General features: G+C 27.3%; 2 protein-coding genes across 2 annotated transcripts; both read right to left on the reverse strand.

Moving 5' to 3' along the window:
• Positions 1-4,967: 4,967 nt before the first annotated feature.
• On the reverse strand, positions 4,968-6,179 carry LOC127264700 (uncharacterized). The gene has a single exon (XM_051294201.1). It carries the CDS (start codon positions 6,171-6,173, stop codon positions 5,130-5,132), a length of 1,044 nt encoding a protein of 347 aa, XP_051150158.1. The 5' UTR covers positions 6,174-6,179; the 3' UTR covers positions 4,968-5,129.
• An 8,759-nt stretch (positions 6,180-14,938) lies between these two features.
• Positions 14,939-20,649, reverse strand: LOC127265019 (protein arginine N-methyltransferase 1.1-like). The gene is made up of 9 exons (XM_051294662.1): positions 20,325-20,649; positions 20,087-20,097; positions 19,787-19,942; positions 18,180-18,243; positions 17,912-18,054; positions 17,681-17,768; positions 17,459-17,574; positions 17,186-17,336; positions 14,939-15,581 (listed from the first exon to the last, which is right to left on the reverse strand). Exons 1-9 carry the CDS (start codon positions 20,536-20,538, stop codon positions 15,376-15,378), a joined length of 1,149 nt encoding a protein of 382 aa, XP_051150619.1. The 5' UTR covers positions 20,539-20,649; the 3' UTR covers positions 14,939-15,375.
• Positions 20,650-22,376: the final 1,727 nt, after the last annotated feature.

Here is a 22,376-nt window from a genome sequence, read left to right on the forward strand (position 1 = left end):
TGGTGACAAGAAAAGAATAATTTAATGGGCCATTGTGTGCATAAATAACTCTTTATATATATATATATATATATTATTTATGGCGTAGTTATAAGACAAATCACATTAGACGAACTATTTGTTTGTAATAAATATATTCACATTTGTGTTTATTTTCGTTTTATTTTTGTTAATGCAATTGCAGTCAAATATAGTTTTTGCCTGAAAAAAAATAATAATAATTACTCTGAAAAATTATACTATTCGAAATGCTCATTGTGAATAGAGAAACTCTTTGTTATTTTTTATATATGGACAAATATGTTTTTTTCATGCGGCAGCAAGAGTTCTTTTTATAGTGTTCGGAAGTTGCAGATAGGCTTTCACTGGAATCATGTTGCAGTCAGAATTTGTGGGCTTGATTTTATTCATTGTGTCTAAACTTTAAATGTCTATAAGAGTCAAATACGGTATTTTGGGAATGGTCAGACTCGTGCAGATTTATTGAAGGACACTTCATCCTTTTTTATGCTTAAGGAAAATTAATGTGAGGTGTGTTTTTTCCAAGGATGCATGGATTATACAACTTGAAAAGTCAATCAAATGGGTGTGAGAGTTGGTATGCATATCTTAGAGAGAAAATTATTGAGAAAAGCTCTCACCACCCATTCAGTTCATCTCTCCACATTCTGAATGTGTGTTATACACTTAAATCAACTGGAGGGGTCGAAGGTGTTCGGAATAATGGAGTTCCAACCGGAGGGAATGATCAAGTTTTGGACTTATTTGTTGTGTGGTCGTTGGTAGTACGAGGTATTTTCCTAGGTTAACCACGACAAGCGTTAGAGTAAAATGAGTTGTGATTGTTTGTGTCCTTAATCAGCACTGATCAGTGGAATTCCTCCCGGATTGGTATCTCCTGGATGTAGATATGTTGATAATCGAACTGAGTCAACAAACATCTTGTCTCATTGTTGTTTTATATTCTGCATTGTCATTCGTTGTTAAAACGTTATTATAACTATGAACCCTTCGTACTTAGGCAGTTGGCCCTTTAAAGTGTTGCTAATTTGTTTTGTTCGATAAATCACTTTCCAACACTCATGAAATGTTAAATTTTTTTTTAAGAAGTATTATTTGAAAAAAAAAAATTAATTCAAACTAAAATCAAGAATACCTTTTGTCTTGATGAAACATTCAAGATTTTATAATGACAAGGGCCAGGTGCGATATGCTTAAATATGATCTTGACTTGTTATTGCATCAAATTGCATAACTTCATGGCTTCTGCTTATGTGGTCGATGTTTATACCCCAAATTTTCTACCATGAGCAAAAGCAAGCTTATGGGTTTGTTATTTGTATATGCAAGTGCTAATTCATACACTAAGGATTTTTATTTTTTTATTTTTGCGAGGATCAGATATTTCCTTTGTAGAGTGAATTTGCAGTGTCTATAATGGTACGTTTCTAATTTATTATGAGGGATTTTTTGATGGAATAATTCCCTCGCGTTGCCTTTCTCTTTTTTATTTATTTATTTAGTTTTATTTTTTTAATTTATCTTTTAAATTTTTTATAAAAATTGTAAATTATAAATATAAATTTTTTTAAAAATAATATATAAAATAGAATATTCAAAAAATATTAGTGAAAAATAAAATTATAATTAAAATAAAAATATTATAACAACTGTATTTTTTATGTTAAAATTTTATAAGTGGAGTTTATGAGATGAAGATGTCCTTAACCTTCAAAAGGGCTCGTTAGGGATTAATAATCCCTCAAAATTTTCCTAACAAAAATAGCTCTTACACTTCCAATTTTTTTTTAAATTTTTTTTTTTCATAAATATGCCTAAAACATTTCCTAATTTCCAACTAATGTCACACCCTATATGAAATATATACACTATTTTATAGTATTCCTTATGTCTCAATTAAAAGTATTTATTTTATCATTTTTATTTGTTCCATTTAAAAATATTTATTTCTTGTTATAGTAAAAATAATCCTATGATAATATCAAAATATTATTTAATTTTTATATGAATTATAAAAATACTATTATATATACAATAAATTTATATATAATGGACAAGAACAAAAATATCAAAATCATGTTACACATTTTCACTAACCAATAAAATATTTTACTTTCACTAACTTCAAATTGCCCACTATAAATATTATTTTATTTGCTGTATATAATATTGTCTCACAAGGAATGGTCTGGTGGCATAGAAGTTGAAATTATGACCGTAAAACAGCCTCGTACGAGTGAACTCAGTTGTAATTTTCAAATTACCCCAACCAATGTTCTTTTCGACAGATTCACATTTCTTTTGTGCTTCCTCAAAGTTTTATACCACGCGTCACTTAGCCAAGACCTCGAGAATATAATCCATGTATGAACGGTTCATAGCATTAAAATTATTTTATTTTTATTTACCTCTATCAGATTCTATTTTTTGTATTTTTTTAGTTCCAATGCCCCTAGTTGGACTACTCAATTACGATTGAAGACAAAACATCTTTTGATGGGTATGGTAAGAAATTCCAATCTTCATAACTTTTTAGAAATTTCCACAATACTCTAATCTTCCACCATATATGCAAACTCCACAATTATAAGTTGCTTTTGTGGAACCATGAGACACTATGGGGTGGTTTCGCAAATAGTTTTTTTTTTTTTTAAGAGCTTTTAGCTTATTGAATAGCTTTTAGCTATTTGACCAGTCAAAAAGCTAATTTAGGTATTTGGTAAATTAGTTTTTGGACCCAAAAAGCTAATTTCTGAAAAGCTAACTTACCCATTGTTTTGAAATAGCTTTTTCTTGTAAAAATTTTTTTATTCCTTATATGCCCTTAAAAATTTATTATAAATTTTACACAAATAAATATATTTTGATTATTTATTAATTATATTAGAATATTTTATTATATTATAGTTTTACTTTTATAAATTTAAAATAATTAATTTTTATATAAAAATTATTTTAATTGTAAAATATATAAATTTATTAAAATCAACATAAAATAAAAAAATATAAATATTAATAATTTATTTTTTTATTAAAATTACATTATGTAAATTTTATACTAAAAATAAATTAAATTTATTGAAAATTATAAATATAATGAACTAATCGATAACTAACATAATAAATATATACACAAAAAATTTATTATTTTATATTTTACATCATTTTCAATAAAAAAAAAACTATTTATATATTTTACATCATTTTCAATAAAAAAAAAACTATTTATATATTTTAATAAAAATATATTATTTTTTAAATCTAACTGTAATAAAAATAAATATTTTTATAACACTTTTACAATTTTCAATAACTAATAACAAAAAATTTTAAACATTCTAAACTAAACATAATTGAATATATTAGAAATAAGAATAAAATAGAAATATCCTCAACTGTCATTTTACGTATAAACAACTAATATCAAACAGTTGTTTTACGAAATATTTTAATACAAATAGCTAATCGAATCAGCTAGTCAAACCAGCTAATTGAATCAACTAACAGCTATCAGCTAATTGAATCAGCTAACAACTACCCGGCTAATTGAAAATTCTAATCATTGATAAAAGCAAATGATATGCTCGGTGACCTTCACTAATGGCCATGGGCAATATCTTCGAAGAAATTTCTCATTATTGTCCTTTTCCATATGTTAGAATGAAAAGAAAGTTTAGACAATATAAAATTGCATGAGTAAGAATCACACACCGTAATGCAAACTCTCTCTCTCTATATATATAGAGAGCGAGAGGGAGAAAAATAATGTCGATGTCTGAAATATGAAATATGAGAATTTACAGACTTCAATAAATTTTCGAAAATTATACGCGTTTGTTTGTGAATTTTAGTTTTTGGGTTTGGATTTTTTAATAATAAAAAATTGAATTTGAATAGCTATTTAATATAATATAAATAAAAATTGATGTGATATTTTAAATGTAAAATAAATTTACAGTATAATATAAAAAAATGATAATAATTATTATTATTTGACACGATATTTTTTTTAAAAAAAAAAATTGAATAATAAAAATCTATCGTAAAACCCAGACATCAACACAACTTCACCCAATTTCAATAGACCATCTGAAACATTATTTTGGCATAAAATATATATATACATGTTTGGTTTCTTAATGCCCCACCCCACCCCCACCCCCACCCCAATTATATATATACATGCATATATATTAACAATCGATTACTTATGTACGTATATACAACAAGCATCACACTCCACTCCTCCATTAATTATAATCAGAATATATAGCAATGTTACTCATCCCACAGTGATATATATATATATATATACATAAACTTAGTACTTAATAATAAAACGGGAGTCAAATTGGATAATCATGAAAATTTAACCCTACAAAATTTATAATGGTAAGTTTTATTATGTCGACTAAGAGCATGAAATATTCTACAATTTTAGCCCCATTTGGACCACGGGTGGCAAATGGGTAGGGTACGGATAAGATATAGTTGGACTCGAGATCCTAACAAATGTATATTACTAAATATATTTGGACCTTACTCGCAATGTATCCGCCGGACCCATAGGATTAAAAAAATTTCAACTCAAGCTTGGCCCGGAGACAAGTCCGACGTTGTAATAATAATAATAATTCAAATATAAAACTATATCTCAACTGAAAATAATAAAAAAGAATAAAAGTATAGTCTAAATGGCAAAACTTTCAACCTTCGACTTTTAGGTAGGGGGTTTGATTTTTATCCTACCTATCTTCCTCAATCCCTAAAAAAGTTATTAAAAATTCGACTCATATTCAATAAAAATTATTCAAACCCTCAAAAAAGTTATTAAAAATCCGACCCATATTCAATAAAAATTAACTGTAAATAAATTCCAACAGCTCTCCAAATCTTGTTTGCAGGTTATTTGAAATTTACCCAAAACATTTTAGAAACAAAATAAATGACGATGGCACAATATAAATATAATCAACTCATATCATTGGCTGCATAATAATAAAGACCCATTTTATCAAACTCAACTCTTACACCGACAATGGCTATATATATATATTTATATTTAGAGAGAGAGAAACTAGAGTGAGAGAGAGAGTAATTAGGGGTCATTACGCAGTAGAGTAGAGGATGACAAAGCAGGGAAGAACAGCCCTGTGATCAAACACCACCAGCTCATCCTCCTCCCCCTCTCCATTCACTAATAAAGAATCGAACCCGGGATCCTCCTTATTCGCGGGGCCCGCCTCGAACCCGACCCGACCCGCAATGACCCGGCAGACCAGCAACGCGCGCCGCACGTGCATGAACTTGAAGTCCTCCTCCACCTCCTCCGGCACCGTCCGGTGGGCGGCGTAGCTGCCGCCGTGCGTCGGAATTCCGTCCATCTTCGCCGAGAAACCGCCGCGGATGATCCCGCACAGGCTGCAGTGCTCGTGTCCGCAGACGGACGGCTCCTGCAGGTCGCACACCGCCGTCGTGCAGTGGAACCGGAGCACCTCGTTGCCGTCCGCCGCGCGCCGCTCGTCTCCGGCGGATTTCACCTGCGCCGCCGCACGCGCCTTCACGCGCTCGCGGTGGTCCTCGAACCGGGCCGCGATCTTCGGGTGGTTGTGGATCTTCAGGATCCGGTGGATGGCGGGGCTCCGGACCCGGACCCGGTTCATATCCGGGTCGGGTGATGGTCCGGGCCAGCCCGCGTTGAAGATTATCCGTACGATGTTCTCGCCGTCGGCGAGGTCGGAGACGGCGTGGCTGCCGGAGTGGTGGAGGTCGAGCAGGGCAGGGGACCGGAAAATCTCGCCGCAGACGGTGCAGGGGTGGAGGCCGTGGACGGCGGCCGGCGGCGGGGAGGGGGAAGGGTTTGGAGATTTGCGGGGGGTGAGGGGGCTGAATAGAATGGCCGGAGAGTTTAGCCGGTCGGCGGAGGAAGGCGGCGGCGGCGAGGGTTTCGGATTTGGGGAGGGGAAGAAATGTTTGATGAGATGGAGGAAAGTGGGTTTTATTGCGGTGAAGAGTTTGGTTTTGACGTAGTGGAGAGCGGAGGTGTCGCGGCGGCGCCGGCGGTGGTTGCGGCGGCGGTGGTGGTGGTTGTGGGAGGAGAGGAAGAAGCAGGCGAGACAGAGGAGAAGGAAGAAAAGGCAGAGACGAACCATTTTAGATTTTTGAAAAATAATTATTAAGGTTTGGATATGAAATATGAAATGTGAAATGTATAGAGTCTTGAAGCTGATAGTAAAATGGAAAATCTTAATCCACAGCTTAGATTAACAATTGATATTTAATTTGATTGTTAATTAATTTTTAATGTCATTGTCATAAATTAAGGTTCTTAGCTAAAAAAAAAAAAGAAAGAGATGATCATAATTAAACATATAAATTAAATCATCATTTCACATTATACTATTTTACAAGAAATTTATTGATCTTTTCCACCAATATATCACTTTAATCAACTTATATAATCCTTCAAAAATAAAATAAAAAATTTCTTGCAACAACGAACGATTTCTGAAAATTCTATCCGCTGCAAATGAATAATACACTCAAACCACTTTGAATTTAGGTAAAGGTAAGTTGTTAATTTTGGATATTTTTCAGTTTCATTTTTCATTATGTTATATATTAATGCTTTTTTTAATGGCACCATTTTTTATAAATATTATTTAAAAAATATAATATACATACGTCAATACAATATATATAATATTTATATTTTATTCATTTATTAAAAAAAATGAATCATTCAATATAAAACGCTATTTTTATCATTTATTTTTGTCCTATTCAAAAGTATTTTTTTTTTTTAAAAGTAATCATACACTACTAATATCAAAATATTTTTAACTTTTATTTGAATTATAAATTTACATACCATTAACTTCTTATATGCATATGCTAATAAATAAAATATTATTATTTTTTAATTTACTATAAAATTTTAAAAAAATACATTTAACTTCGACGAAAAAAATATTTTTTATACTACTAATACAATTTTCAAAATCTAATACTCCCTCCGTCCCGGTGAAAGAGTGCATTTGCTTTTTGCACGTAGATTTTTAAATATTAATATTATATTGGATTATAGTAAAAAAGACAAAAATATCCCTATTAGGATAGTGTAATATAAAAATAATGGCATTTGTGTAATATATTGTAAGTTGAAATGATATTATTATGTTAGGTAAGTAGTACAATTACTACTCCATTAAAACCACTCCATTCACAAAATGACGTGAATGAGATAAGTTTTTCATTTTTTTTTATTTTTTATTTTGATTTTGATTTTGATTTTTCTTTTTGTATGTTTATTTAGATTTTCTTTTTTAATTTGATTAATAATTAATTTAGCAATTATAATTAGATGAATTAAAGATCATAAATTAAGAATTGTAAATTAATTAAATAATTATATACATTAAGGATCATGAATTAAGACTCGGCGGGTGTCCGACAAAAAGTTTTTCAAAAATTTTTTAACTGTTTGACCAATCAAATATTTCTTCTGTTTTACATAATTTGTCCTATTTTTTTATTTTCGTTCGTCTCACATAATTTGTTATTTCTTTTTTTTGGAAATATAATTATACACTTTAATTACATTTTAAATTTTATAATTTTTTTAATCTTAATTAAACTATTTAGTTATTTTAATCTTAATCTATAATTATTTTTACTATACAATAAATATTTTTACTAATACACTTTCTAATTACTTACTAATCATATTTTACCTAAATTTTCGTATCTACGGTAATACGCTCAAATTACCTAGGACGGAGGGAGTAGCTAATTTAAATGTTTGATAAATTAATTTTTTTTAAATAATTTATTAGAGAAAAAAAATTTATATATAACTCAACATTTCAAAAAATATTTTCACAATTTTCTTTATTTCTTATTTCACCTTCAAAATTATCATTTATTTCAAACACATATAGATAGTTGTATTGTAATAGTTATTACTTATTTTAATATATTTTATTTACTAAATTATAATTTTATTTTTATAAATATAAAATAATTAATTTTTATATATAATTAATTTTATTTATAAAATATATAAATTTATTAAATAAGTTAGAAAACATGAATATTATTAATTTATTTTATATAAGTATAATTTTTTATTAAAAATAAATAAATATATTAAAACTTAATATAATGAAATAATTAATAATTAATAATAAACATAATAAATATATACGAAAATTTTATTATTTTATATTTTATTCTATCCTCAATTAAATTTTTTTATTTTTTAATTAAAATATACTATTATTTTTATTTTATCAAATATTTTTATACAAACAACAAATTAAATCAGCTAATCAAACCACTGTCTGATGAATAAATTAACAGTTGAAATCTAATTAAATAACTAATTGCAAATTGTACAACACACACTCATACAAAATAGTAATGATTATCTTTAAGGCTATTTAATCAATTATAATGACAAATTATTGTTCATAAATTAAGAGTATGTTTGTCTAGGTTTTGAATTTTGAGTTGGGATTTGCATAGTAAAAATTTTAAATTTAAATAATTGTATGATGTGATATAAATAGGTGTTGATGTGATATTTTAAATGTAAAATTAATTTTTAATATAATATAAAAAATAAAAAATAGATGTTTAATTTGATTATTTTAATGAAAAAAATGATATGAATAACACCCTACAAGTCATAATTTAAGGGTATGTTTCTTCACAATAGGTCAGGAAAATTGACTATTTCGCCACTGTTGGTCCGAATTTGGAGCCATGCTGCAAGTACTAAACATCTTTTGACGGGCTACGCCTTAGCCTGATATTGACTGCTACACACTGCAGGGTTACTTTTTCTTTCTTTTTTTATTTTTTTATTTTTTTTATTTTTAAAATTAAAATATTATTTAATATTTATTATAATTATATGTAAAAAAAATATATATACAATATATATTTTATTTTATAGAGAACAAAAATTTCTATAATAAAAATAAATAAAAATTTAAATATATATATATGATTGGTATAATATAAATTTATAATCAAATCATACAATATAAATTTTATCAATTAAATTTAATACATATTTATATTATTTTATTCATTATCTATCAAATCAATACACATCAAAATTCTCCAAATCCCAGCCAAATCCAAACACAAAATAAACAACAAAATTCAAACTCATCCCAAAATTCAAATAAAAACCAAACTCAAACTCAATTTTCTCCGAACTCTCCCAGAGAAACACACCCTATAGATGTTTTTAAATATAAAAATAAAATCATCTTACCATTTGCAATAAATATTTTTATTTATCTCCTAGAAATATTTTTAATGATTCCATTTTTTTTAAAAAAAAAAAAAAAAAAAAAAAAACCTTCTTCTTACGTTATTAAGTGCATTGAGAATGAAATTTTTGTGGTCCAAATCGATTTCATGATCTAGTTACCAAGAAAATAAATTGAACTTCAAGAATTCATTTAGAATAATCCGAAATATTATGGACATTTAAAGATAAAATTAAAACTCGTACATAATAATAGTTGGAAGATGATAGATGATAGAATATTAAAAAAAAGTTGTAGATGCCCTTAAATATTCTAGAGACAAATTGTAGCGATTAAATCGATTTGATGTAAATTGTCCATTTCACCATATACGTGTATAAATAGATGTTGTCACTTTATTTCTAAGCAATCAAGTTTATTCATCACTATTCTCGTAGCAGAATTTGATATAAATTTTTTCATCAATAATATTGAAGTAAATTGCACACAAGTTATTTTTTATGAAAAATTTGTGTTACTTTTATTTACAAAATATATAAAAAAAAAAAAAAACAAAAAGTAAATATATATTGATATAAAATATCGTGGAAAAATATTATATAATAAATTATTTAACAAACTATGCAAAATCATAACAATTTTTATTATAAATATGTATATATATATATATAATTTATTTGATACTTATTATATTTTATTTTAAAATAAATTAAAACTTCAATATTTATGAATAAATTATTTATAAGATTAAAAATAATGTTACTCAAATAATCAAATATTCATACATTGTACAACTATATATTAATAACTTATGGTATAATAAATTAAAATGATATAATATATATTATATTTATATAATATAATTATATGACTGAGAATAAAATTACAATTATTAAAGTTTATTTATATAATTAATATAATTATATTATAATAGATAAATTCTTCTTAGTCGTTGCAGGTATCATATAGATAACAATTCTTTTATAAGTTATTCATAATTTTGAAAGTAAAATCTAAATATTCGAATTATTTTTTATGTTATAATTTTGATGTTATTGAAAATTATTTGAATATTATTTTATTGATATAATAATATTGATTTTATTTTATTTAAAGGAATATTTATAGTATCACTAGTTTTTTCTCTTTTTATAATATTTTTTAACTTATATTTTGTGAATTATTTTTTAATTTTTCTTGCAATTTCTATCAATACTCATAGTATTTTTTTCAAAAAATTTCCTTTTTTTCCCTTTTTTTTTTTCAATTGTTTTGTTTGTCTTTTTTTCATATGTTTTTTTTTTTTTTCTATTTTTCCTTCACTATTTTGTTTTGTTTTTGAGTTCATATTACTATATTTTTTTATTTATTTATTAATATTTTTGTCATTATTTTACTATTTTCTATGTCACTAATGATTTTTTATTTATTTAGTTTTTTTATAATTTTTTAGGATTTATTTAAAAGAAAATAAAAATTATCGTATACCAATAAAGAAAAATGCTGAAACTTTAACATTAAACACACGTTGAAGCATATATCAAAAACATATACATCAAGACATTAACAATTTAAATATTCAAAATTTCATAAAATTATATTTTGTACTGATTTTTCTATATTTATTTTAAAATATTAATTTTATTAATTGATTATTATTTATAATAGTGTTTAGAAAATATAATATTGTATTAATATTTTTTATTGTTAAAATTTATAATATTGAATTTTATAATTTAAATTTTTACGTCAATTTTTTTTTTTTATTGCTATGGACATTAATAATTAATTATTTTTTATATATAATACATTCTCCTTTTTCATATAAAATGTTTATTTTTTTTATTTCAGTCCCTCTCATTTAATTTTTTTTATTTTATTAAAAATATAATTATACACTTTAATTACATTTTAAATTTTATAATGTATAGCTTTTAATCTTAATTAAAATTATTTAGTTATCTTAATCTTAATCTATACTTATTTTTATTATACAATAATTATTTTTACTAATATATTTATTAATTAATTACTAATTATAATTTATCTAAATTTCCGTATATACAATAATGTAGACAAAAAAGTTGAGATGAAGAGAGTATAAAATAAAAATATAAGTTATATAGTACTTCATTCGTCCCACCTTTTTTATCCACTATTTTTTTTTCGTCCGTCCCACCTTATTTATCCTTTCTTTTTTAGAAAATATAATTATAAATTTTAATCACATTTTAAATTTTATAATTTATAATTTTTTAATTTTAATTATACTATTTAGTTATCTTTAACTTTCATATATAATTAATTTTATAATACAATAATTATTTTTTTACAAATACACTTCTTAGTCACTTATTAATTATACTTTATCTAAATTCTCGTGTTTACGGTAAATTGGACGTATACGGAGGCAGTATTATTTTATAGATAATAAATTTTAATAAACAATGCAAAAATAAGTTCAATACAGCCAATGAAATTTATATATAATACTCCCTCCGTCCCAGATACCATGTTCACGTTGCCATTTTTGTCCGTTCTACATAACATGTCACTTTCCTTTTTTGGAAAATGATTGCACACTTTAATCTCATTTTAAATTTTTTAATTTTATTTTTTTTTTATTTTAATTAAACTAATTAGTTATTTTAATCTTAATTTATAATTATTTATATTATAGGATAATTATTTTTACTAATACATTTTTAATTATCTATTAATTACACCCCTCCTAAAATACCGTGTCTACAGTGTAACAGACACGATATCTGGAACGGAGGGAGTATAAAATACCTTTTGAATAAATGTAATATCTTTCCAATGAAATTATTTACATAAATAATAAAAATAATAGAATTGGAAATAGAAATAGGTAGATCGAGATAGCCTCCTTATAAAGAGACAAAGGGACTTATCTGTGTTAGATTATGCTGTCGGAAAATGAAATCTATGAAAAAGATTATGCTCTCTCTCAAACTTTTGTAGTCTTTTTCGTCGCACGTATTCTGAAATATTTATTTTGATTTGTTCTATTTATTTTACAATATTTTTAAAATAAAAAATCATTAATATATTTTATCTTATTATATCATTCAAATAAAAAATAAATATATATATTTTTTCATCGCATTATTTAATTTCTACTTTATTTTATCCACCTAAAATTTCGTACCAAAATTCAAATATTGCTTCTTATATGAACGAAAAAAGTATTATTTTTTACACAATTTATAACAATCTAACGCAGCTTTCTTTATACTTCACCTAAAATGTGTTAAAATTAACGGACAAAGGAAGTAACAAAGTACAATTAAAATATATTCATTATCCCTTATACTAAAAATAATTAATTAATTAAATACTTGTAAATCAAATTGTGAGATATTTTTTTATTTAAAGGCTAAATCCTATTTGATTCAAACTGTGTGCGTATATACTTGAATTTAGGAAAATCGTGTGTAAATATGTGCTTGTGTGAATTAAAAAATATAAATAAATACACATTCTCATATCTCACATAAATAAACACGAACTAAAATACAAAATAAATATAAAAAAATATATAAATATATAATATAATAATATGTATATATAAATACTGGACTTAAATATAGTAGTAATATAATAATATATATTTGATGGGGTCCACAAAAAATAATTTGAAAAAAAAATGTAAAAAAAAAAGAAAAAAAAAAAGAACTTCGGCCGACCTCAAATATTATATATATACCATTCATTTCAAAAGATCACACATTTATCAAATTTTTTGTAGGAAATAAATATATTTGAGCACAAAAGCAAACAAACTATTAATTCATCTAAATTGTGAAATAAAAATGAGCATAGGGGCATTATTTAGATCATCTATTTTATTTTACTTTATTTTATTTGGCTTGACGATTCCAGAATTAATAATACAATGTAGTCTGATATATATATATATAATTATAATGGTGGGGTTGAAATTAAATGTTGGTTTTGTCTTTATATTTGTGTTTTGCATTTAAATATAAATTCATTTATGAAATACATATATATATATAATTGTGAAGATTATTTTTTCCAATAAAAAAAAATTAAAATAAATAAATATAAAATCGTTAACATTGAATTCTTTTGCAGCAGCTAAGATGTAGTACTGTGATAATTAGCTCTAATCAATACATATAATGTAGAAACTGATCTGGTAGTTAGAGTTAATTTTATTATAATGTGAATATTAACATAATACAAATATATAATATAAAATATAATTTAAAAGAACACATTCTTCAGTTAATATAAGCACAAATTATATATTAATATATTATGAATATATAATAATATATTCGTCAAGTTCTAATGATTTCATTTACTTAATATAAATCAAGAAAAAATGGCAAAACAATATCAGTGTATTATAATACTATTATAATGATATTTGTAAAAAATGGTAAATGAGATTTTTAGAGCATATATTGATTTAATTCAAGTGGTGCATTGAAAAGTAGTTATGGTGATGTTGATTACCACTCTAACCACCCTTCTCCTGCAGCACTTCAATTATTTCACGTTCGTACACAGATTTTTTCTTGTCTCCTGTATTCATCAAAATCGTGTACACATTATTATTATTATTATTATATTACTGTAGTATTAACAAAGAATACATTAAGATAGCTAATTCATAAAATTTACACTAGTTATTTATATATTTAAATTAAAATAGAAAGAGAAAAAAATAAAAAGAAAAAGAAAAAACACACACACAAATGTGAATACTCGTAGACACATACACACGTATGCATAGAGTTATCTAAGGACACAATGGCCCAGTAGAATTATCCTTTGTTGTCACCATTTTCCTGAAGAAAATATTCACCAGAAAATAAAAGTATTGTGCAGTCCAATAATGAGCTGTTGTTCTTCCCAACTATTATGGTTCGAACAATCTTGATGCTATTAAATAATAATAACAATAATAGATGGGTGAAGAAATTAAAGCACCACATGGGATGAAGGGTGAAAGACAAGAAAGATTTCAATGGTGTTACTTAATTTAAATGAAGCATTAATACTTAATAATGGGAATGCATGTGAATGAATATAATAAGAAACATATTTATATCGAATGGCACATTATATAATTTCACATAACATATATTTTGATAACACATTGGTATATAATATAATTCCCCATAACACATTTCACCAGCATATAATATAATTCCGCGTAGCATAATATATTATTAATTTCAATACAATAACTATATTTATACAATATATTACAAATATAACTATATAAAACATCAGTTGTCAGCCTTGATTATATGTGCCGACTGAATCAAATCACCACACGGTTGATTTGACCCGAACGAAAAAAAAGTTTCTTTCTGTAAGTCTTCAACATATAATAAATGAATTTGAATGGACTCACCAATCAATCAATCTTTACTAATATTCAACAAACACTCTTCTACCAATGCTGCAACCAAATTGCAATCTTATATAGTGAAATGATACACATATAATACCTACTTCAGCATATTCACATTTCACAACTCAGTTTTGTATCTATTTAATATAAGCAGGATATACACAGGAAAACAATGAATTCTAGCAGATATATATATATATCTATATAAACAAGCCAGTAACAAAAAATAAAATAAAAAATAAAAATAGGAGCAATCAACTGTGTGAATAGATTCAAATTTCTGATCTTTAGGTAGTAAATGAAACTCAAACCGCAGCAATTTAGCCGGCAAGACAAACACAGCAACCAAGTTGCACTAAATGTAGATCTAATTCAATGTCATAGGCAGTACAGTGCCGATTAAATGTGTTCACTTTATCATAATAGCATCGAACAAAAAACTGATCCAATAACCCAAATATATGATAGCCATCACTTACCAGGAAGCCAAGAGCTCATCGAAGGGGGCAGCAGCAGTAGCTGGCCGGGAAATATGACTGAAGAAGTTCAATGGAAATTATATAGCGGAAGGAGGCCACATGCAACAATCAGGAAACCAGCTCTCTGAACTTTCCGAGCATGAATACCACACCATATAACCAAGGGATATCGAGATCAGCGCATTCTATAAAACTGAGTTCTTGAGGCCTGGCAATGTTTCCCATTCAGTGAATATTTTAGAGTTATATCCACATCACGGGGATTGTTCTTATTAGGTGCCACCGACAAGGTCCCTGTCAATGCTTCCCCCTCGCAAATGCTAAGCACGTCTTCTAAGTACAGAACTGTTTGTTTCCAGTGAGTGGCACGTGACTTGGGTCCTGTATATTGAACATTACAACCAAGAACAGAGACAAAAATGGAGCGAAGTTAGCAAGTTCGAGATTATTTGGTGTGCATACGAGTAGTTAGAATCAATACATAATCAAAGAGAACAAAATAAGTAATTAGACTGCAGCTCAATAGAGTAACGCTGTGACTGCTCCTGAAGCGGGCAAACAGTGGACAATTTAAATTTTAATGTCAGATGCAGCGTTTACGTAGAGTATAGGATAATAGAAATTAAACATATACAATGAATTAACTTTAAACAGGATTAAGTAGATACAGCACTTTCAATACAAGAACTGATCAAAACAAGTTTACAGATTTGATTAGTAGCCTAGACCCATGATTGATTCGAAAGGAACACAAAAGTATTCATTAATTATTTCTCCATATTAATTTTACCACAATATTTTCAATACTTAAGGTGTATGCTCATCATTATATCACCACGTAGGCTTTGTTCTTTTAACTACTTTTTTCTACTATGCTTATTCCAAGCTCCCAAGAAAATTACAATGCTATCTCACAGAACATTATATCAAACCACTGTACAAATATACACACAAACACAAACACATCCATAGTGCATTGATTTTATTTTATATAATAATCTTCTTACTAAAAATCGTCGATCTAATACATTTATGACACCTTATTTAGTGTACAATAATTATCCGTTCATACAAAATCACACTGTTATATTTATGGCATTTCTAAACATTTAATTATGAAAGTCGTAATATTCTATGCATAGAATTTACATAATATTTCTAATACCCTATGCATTCAATTGTAAATACATTGTTATAGTGCTCCAATGAAGCACAACTTGTCACACCATTTTGGTGTAACACTCTTAACTGTTACAGCCAGATCAAAAATTTCGCAGCACAAAAAAATTCTGATGTTTAGATTTATTTTTTTAATATATTATTTTTTAATACAAAATTGGAGTCAAATTTGATGTGTAACATTGGGTTGACCTAGTGTTTGCTTACTTGTGATTTGTTTTTATTTACATGATTTTTTACTAGCACATTGTCTTGTATCTCATTGTCTCGCTCTAATAATACAAATTCTACATGAAACTCCAACTAGCTTACAAAATGTGACATGTAAAGGTTCACAATGCATGTGTAGGTATAACACACATAGTTAATATCATTAGAGTGACAACAAGTTACACATAAGACTATTTCTAGATAGGGTGTGTTTGTTTGGGGGTTTGGATTTTGCGTTGGGATTTAAATAATAAGAATTGTGAATTTGAATAGTTGTATGATGTGATATAAATAGGTATTGATGCGATGTTTTGAATGTAAAATTAATTTTTAGTATAATATAAAAAATAAAAAATAGATGTTTGATTTCATGTTTTTAGGGGAAAATAATGGGATAAATAGTGTATTTGGGGGAAAATCCCCCAAAACAAACACACCCATAAGGTTACTTAGAGGACCAAAATAATGAGCAGCACTGAAAGAACTAAAATTATATTTTTCCCCAATAACATCTTAAAGCTATCTAAATAAAAAACAAGCTAGCACACACACATGCACACGAACACGCATATATGATTTAAAGCAAAACATCATACCTGTAGAGAAGCCAATCAACTTATGGCACTTGGTAAATGAAACATCAAAATAAGCAACTAGAGCATGAATATAATCATCACGTTCTGCCACAAGCTTGAAAGGTGCAGTGAAGGAAGCATCTCCAGCTTCCATCTTAGAGATGTCCATTGTCTGAAAAATAGGCAAAATAGAGAAGTTTAGATCAAATGCATTTAGCATTCCCATCTAACATAAACAAATCACTAATAAATAACAGAACCGCCAAGACTGCAAACAAATAATAAGTGTTAAACCTTTAGTAATTGGCAGTTGGTAACAATCTGGTTCTGTTCTACAGTGTCAACAAGAGGCTCCATAATGGACTGCTTCCGAATGCAACTCATGTCAAATCCATATACATTATTCCAAACTGTGAGTGGCATGGAAAATGAAGGAAAAGGGTAAAACAGATTGAAAAGAGTCACATAAAAGGCAACAACAGATAGAGCAATTGCAGCGGACATAGATAGACTCACATTCAATCTTGTCTTCCTTGTAGTCAGCATCTTCAATTGCTGTCAAATAAAGTGAGGCTTTATCCGGCAACACAATTCCATCTTGGACCTGGACAAGGAAAGCAAAATAAAACCGATAAAACATTTTATTGAAGTTTGTATGCCAGAATAACGAACAATCTTCTTGAGGGTGTTCACTAGCAAATTAGGTCTCTTAGTCATATATTAATTACAAAAGTTGTTAAGACTTACCAGCCACTTGTTCCTTGCATAAAGAACAGTGTTTAGCATGTTTTCATAGACCAGAAAGTATCCCATCCACTCTGAAATTATGACATCAACTCGAGCAACTGGAAGCTCAATCTCTTCAATCTTTCCCTTGAGAACTGTGATAACTGATTGCACAATTTTTTAGAAAAACTCATTAGATCAATCACAGGTCACAAGCGAGCCATAATGAAGAAATGATAATGTATTTTATAACAGTCAGCAAAGAAAATACAAAACATTATGCCACTACCATTTGAAAATCCATTTCGCTTTACAATTTCCTGAGCCATATCAGCCATGCCTGAGCATTCAACCTGAAACATATGAAGTAAGCATGCATACACTTTTAACATAAAATCAAATATCTCTGATGAATCGGGTAACCAAAGAAGTTCAGCATACATGTAGTAGTTCTTGAAAACTATTTATAGCATGAACAAATATATGAACAATAATTTACAGTGATATTGATGATTATCGGATGATTCAGCACCTACCTTGTAAAACTGAACAATTTCACAAACCCAAAAAATTAGTAGGGAAAAGTTCTTTTTATAATTTGCTTATATAATTAATGGGAGTGCTTAACTTAGCTATCTAATTTCTTAATGCCTTTCCAAGGTTCATTTACAAACTGTCAAACATATAGCCTTTTTTCAGAGGTTAGATGGTAACTTCTGCTAATCTTTTGGCAGGAATACATGGAAATTGGAAAACATAAATAATGGGGAATAAGACAACTTAATACCAATTAAACTACTGGTTTCAAGATGGGGAAGTAATAACATGAACCAGATTCCCTGCCAAGGGGTTACAGTAATCATTTCTTTATTTACCAGGTCATTGATCATCGCATGATTAACCCAGTTTTCAGGGAAAAACAAGTTGGGTTTGTTTACTTGTGACTTTTTTAGTGCTGTGATGTTTTGAAGGAGAAATAATTGTTAGATGCGAAGCTTTCAATGAAAATTTGGTATTAGATGTGATTTTATTATTATTATTATTGTTTTTTTTTTTTTCTTAGGGGATTTGGTAGATTGAATGGTAAAATATGAGTGTAAAATCACAAGTAAACAACCAAACATATCCAAATAAATTTGGTGGGAAGTTCAACAACTAATCATTCATATCATTTCATAGTTAAAGTGATCAATATTATTCCATAGTTAAAGTGATCATTAACCTGGATGATACCCATGTCTTATCAAATTCATGCGATTTGTTCCTTTTGAGTAATTATTTGATCTTTGCACACATTAATAGACTGATTAAGCTAAACTGCATAAGCACTAGATATATATTGTAAATGGCAAGATCAAATAACCAGAGCCTAAGCAAGCATTGCAACAGAAACTAGTTTTGATGCTTGTAACCTCTAATCCTATGTAAGAATAAAAGGAACTGACAAAGAGTATAAGTTGAGTCACATAGATATGAGTGCATTAATAACATGATCTAATTAGCTTAGTAAAAACTCATTTGATTTATAACTAGATACAAGTGTTCTAACTAATCAGATCAATCTTAATCTTCACAATTAAACTAATACTAGAATGATTATACTTAAAAACTTTGAAGACAAACTCCCATACGAGCATACATTTGCGCTCACACAATAAGACATATTGTCTCCTTTTTTCTTATCACAAAGGTGAAATGTAGCTACTTAGCATCTGGAGTTAAAGTCCTCAAATATTAACAACAAGCCAGAACATAAAAGCATTTTTATAAAAGGTACAAAAATTACATGCATACACCAAAAATTACACGTTATCCAGCAATGTGTAAAATAGAATTGCATCCTAATTCCTATAAGCAAACACAAGTAAAAATAAGCAAGCTCGCTGGTTACATTACCGCATAAACATGCTTGGCTCCAACTTTGGCACAAAACAGTGAAAGAATTCCTGTACCCGCCCCCACGTCAAGAACCACTTTATCCTTAAAAAGGAAGGAACTCTTATAAATGACATTTTGGTATGTCTTAGTTCTGACAACATCCTTCAACATTTCCTGTATTGGGATGCAACAAGATAAAGAACATTAATCTTACACAAACAAATAGATGTGAAAAGAGGACTTTTCCAAATCACAGACTAAGTGCAACAAAACAAAACGAAACATGCAATGGAGCAGCTTCCAACTTTGAACACTTACTTCATGGATACCTGAAAAACAATGAAACATAAAATGGTAATCAATTATTAAAAAAGGCTGTGTTTTTACTTATAAACATAACAGAATAACACAAGTCACAACATTCGTTAATCCTCCAATTATAAAAGCAAATGCCCAGCTTTCCCTCAGAAATTTCGCTATATATATACATATATATATATATATATATTCATATTCATAACTAGCTGAAAAACAATAATGGAAAAAGAGTCCATACCAAAATGGGAATAAGAATCGAAGTAATAATCCGCACTTGTCTTATCATCGCCAGCAGCAAAGGACTCCTCAGGCTCACACATGGCAGCATCTTCCTCCACATTGGAGCTCTCGGTTGCCGCTTCTTCATCGTCGTCATATGAAAATCTGATTTTCGATGGTTGATTGGGCAAGTTTTGGGCGTCAATTCTGTCGGGGTTGCTTGAAGAATCCATGGTAACCCTTCGGGAATCTGGAATCCGAGGGATGGGGCTAGGGTTAGGGTTTTAGAAAGAGCGGGGAGCGGAGCGGGTGTCAGGCTGGAAATGGAGGTAGGGTTTATATGTATAAGCTTACTTCTGTCAATCCATTAATAATGTTGTTACTCCCTCCTGCTGTTAAAAATTAGAAGATTTGGATTGGTAACGGAGATTAAAAGATAATATTTTATAAAAAAAAAGATAGTAAAAGTAAAAAGATAATTTAGCGTTATTTTTTTAAAATAAATTAGAAATTAAAAAAAAAAAAATTAAGGAGACTGAAATGTTAAAAAAAATAGTGAGATGTGATGTAAATAAATATTGAATAAAATGATAATAGTTAAATACTAAATTTGTTATTTTGGGATAAATTTAACGGATATATTAAAAAGATGCGAGTAAATTTCACTGACTGAGAGAAGAGAGTATTTTTTAATTTTTATATTATTTTAAATTTATATTTTATATCAAAATATATTTATATTATATTATACATTTATATAATTTAGAAGTTTATTGTTTAAAATTCAAATTTCAAACAAAGATTTTTTTGTTTATGTTTATATTTTGAATTTTTATAAGAATTAAAAAAGTTTTTTTTATAATGTAATTTAATTTTTCACTATTTAATTTTTTTATTTTATAAAATATTAGTATATTAAATATGATTTAAATTTAAATTGTAAAATTTTAAATTCTATTTAAATTAAAGACAAAAAAAAAAAAGAAAAAGAAAAAGAAAACATGCATTAGAGCATATATATAGTTGAACCTTTTAGTTGGTCTCTATTTCCAATTTCTAAGTTTTTTAGTATCGATGGTGCCTCGAGCATGAGACTCCGCCAATGCATTGCTTTTTTTTTTTTCTTTTTTTTTTTTTTTTGTTTTATTTTTTAAAAATACATTATGAATTATTAAATGTCATTATACAATTTTTTTATGATCATATTAAAATATCTACAAATCACCTACGTGTAAATTGCATTGAGGTTTTTCTTGCGTGGTCCATTGTGCTTGCTCTTAAGGGTATGTTTATTTGGAAAATATTTGGTAAAATTTGATTTAGATATTAATTGGATTTAAATTTTAAAACTAATTTGAGATATTATGTTCTTTGGATTTGTAAGTTTGATTTTGAAATTTATAATCTTGATGGATATTGATATAAGTTTAACAAATACATTATGTAAAAGTGTTATGTAATAAATTGAGTTTATTTATATATATAATAAAGAAAATAAAAAAATTATTGCTATAGTATTATATGCTCCCTCCGTCTTATATCTATCTATTAATTTATTTTTTCACATAATTTTAGAAATATTAGCATTATATTATGATGTAGTAGAAATAAAGGTAAAAAGATTGAATTAACCTTACTATTGTATGATGTAAATGTAATCTCGTTTGTGTAATATATTGTAAATTGAAATGGTATTTGTAATGTTAAGCAGACGATAGTTACTAAAAAAAACTTTATTATGGAACGAACCAAAATGAAAAAAATAGATAAATGTTTAAAGAACGAAATGAATGTTAGAGTAAGACATATTTTATTGTCAATTAATACCTACAATAAATTTCAGATTGATTTGAGATTGATCCGCTCGGTTATAAAAATATACCAATAGCGTAGTAGATTAAAAGCAACAATAGTAAGATAACAAAGGATCATCATCATAAAAATAAAAAAAAATAAAAAATTGCATTTGTCCTTTTGTTAAAACCTTGAAATAGAAAGAGATATGAACTAAAATATTAGGCTTGGACATGTTCTTCCTTAAGTAATTTTTTGCATTAAAAAATTTCAGAAG

This window comes from Andrographis paniculata, unplaced genomic scaffold, assembly GCF_009805555.1.
Source record: "Andrographis paniculata isolate CXL003 unplaced genomic scaffold, ASM980555v1 Contig71END, whole genome shotgun sequence".
Lineage (NCBI taxonomy): Eukaryota > Viridiplantae > Streptophyta > Magnoliopsida > Lamiales > Acanthaceae > Andrographis > Andrographis paniculata.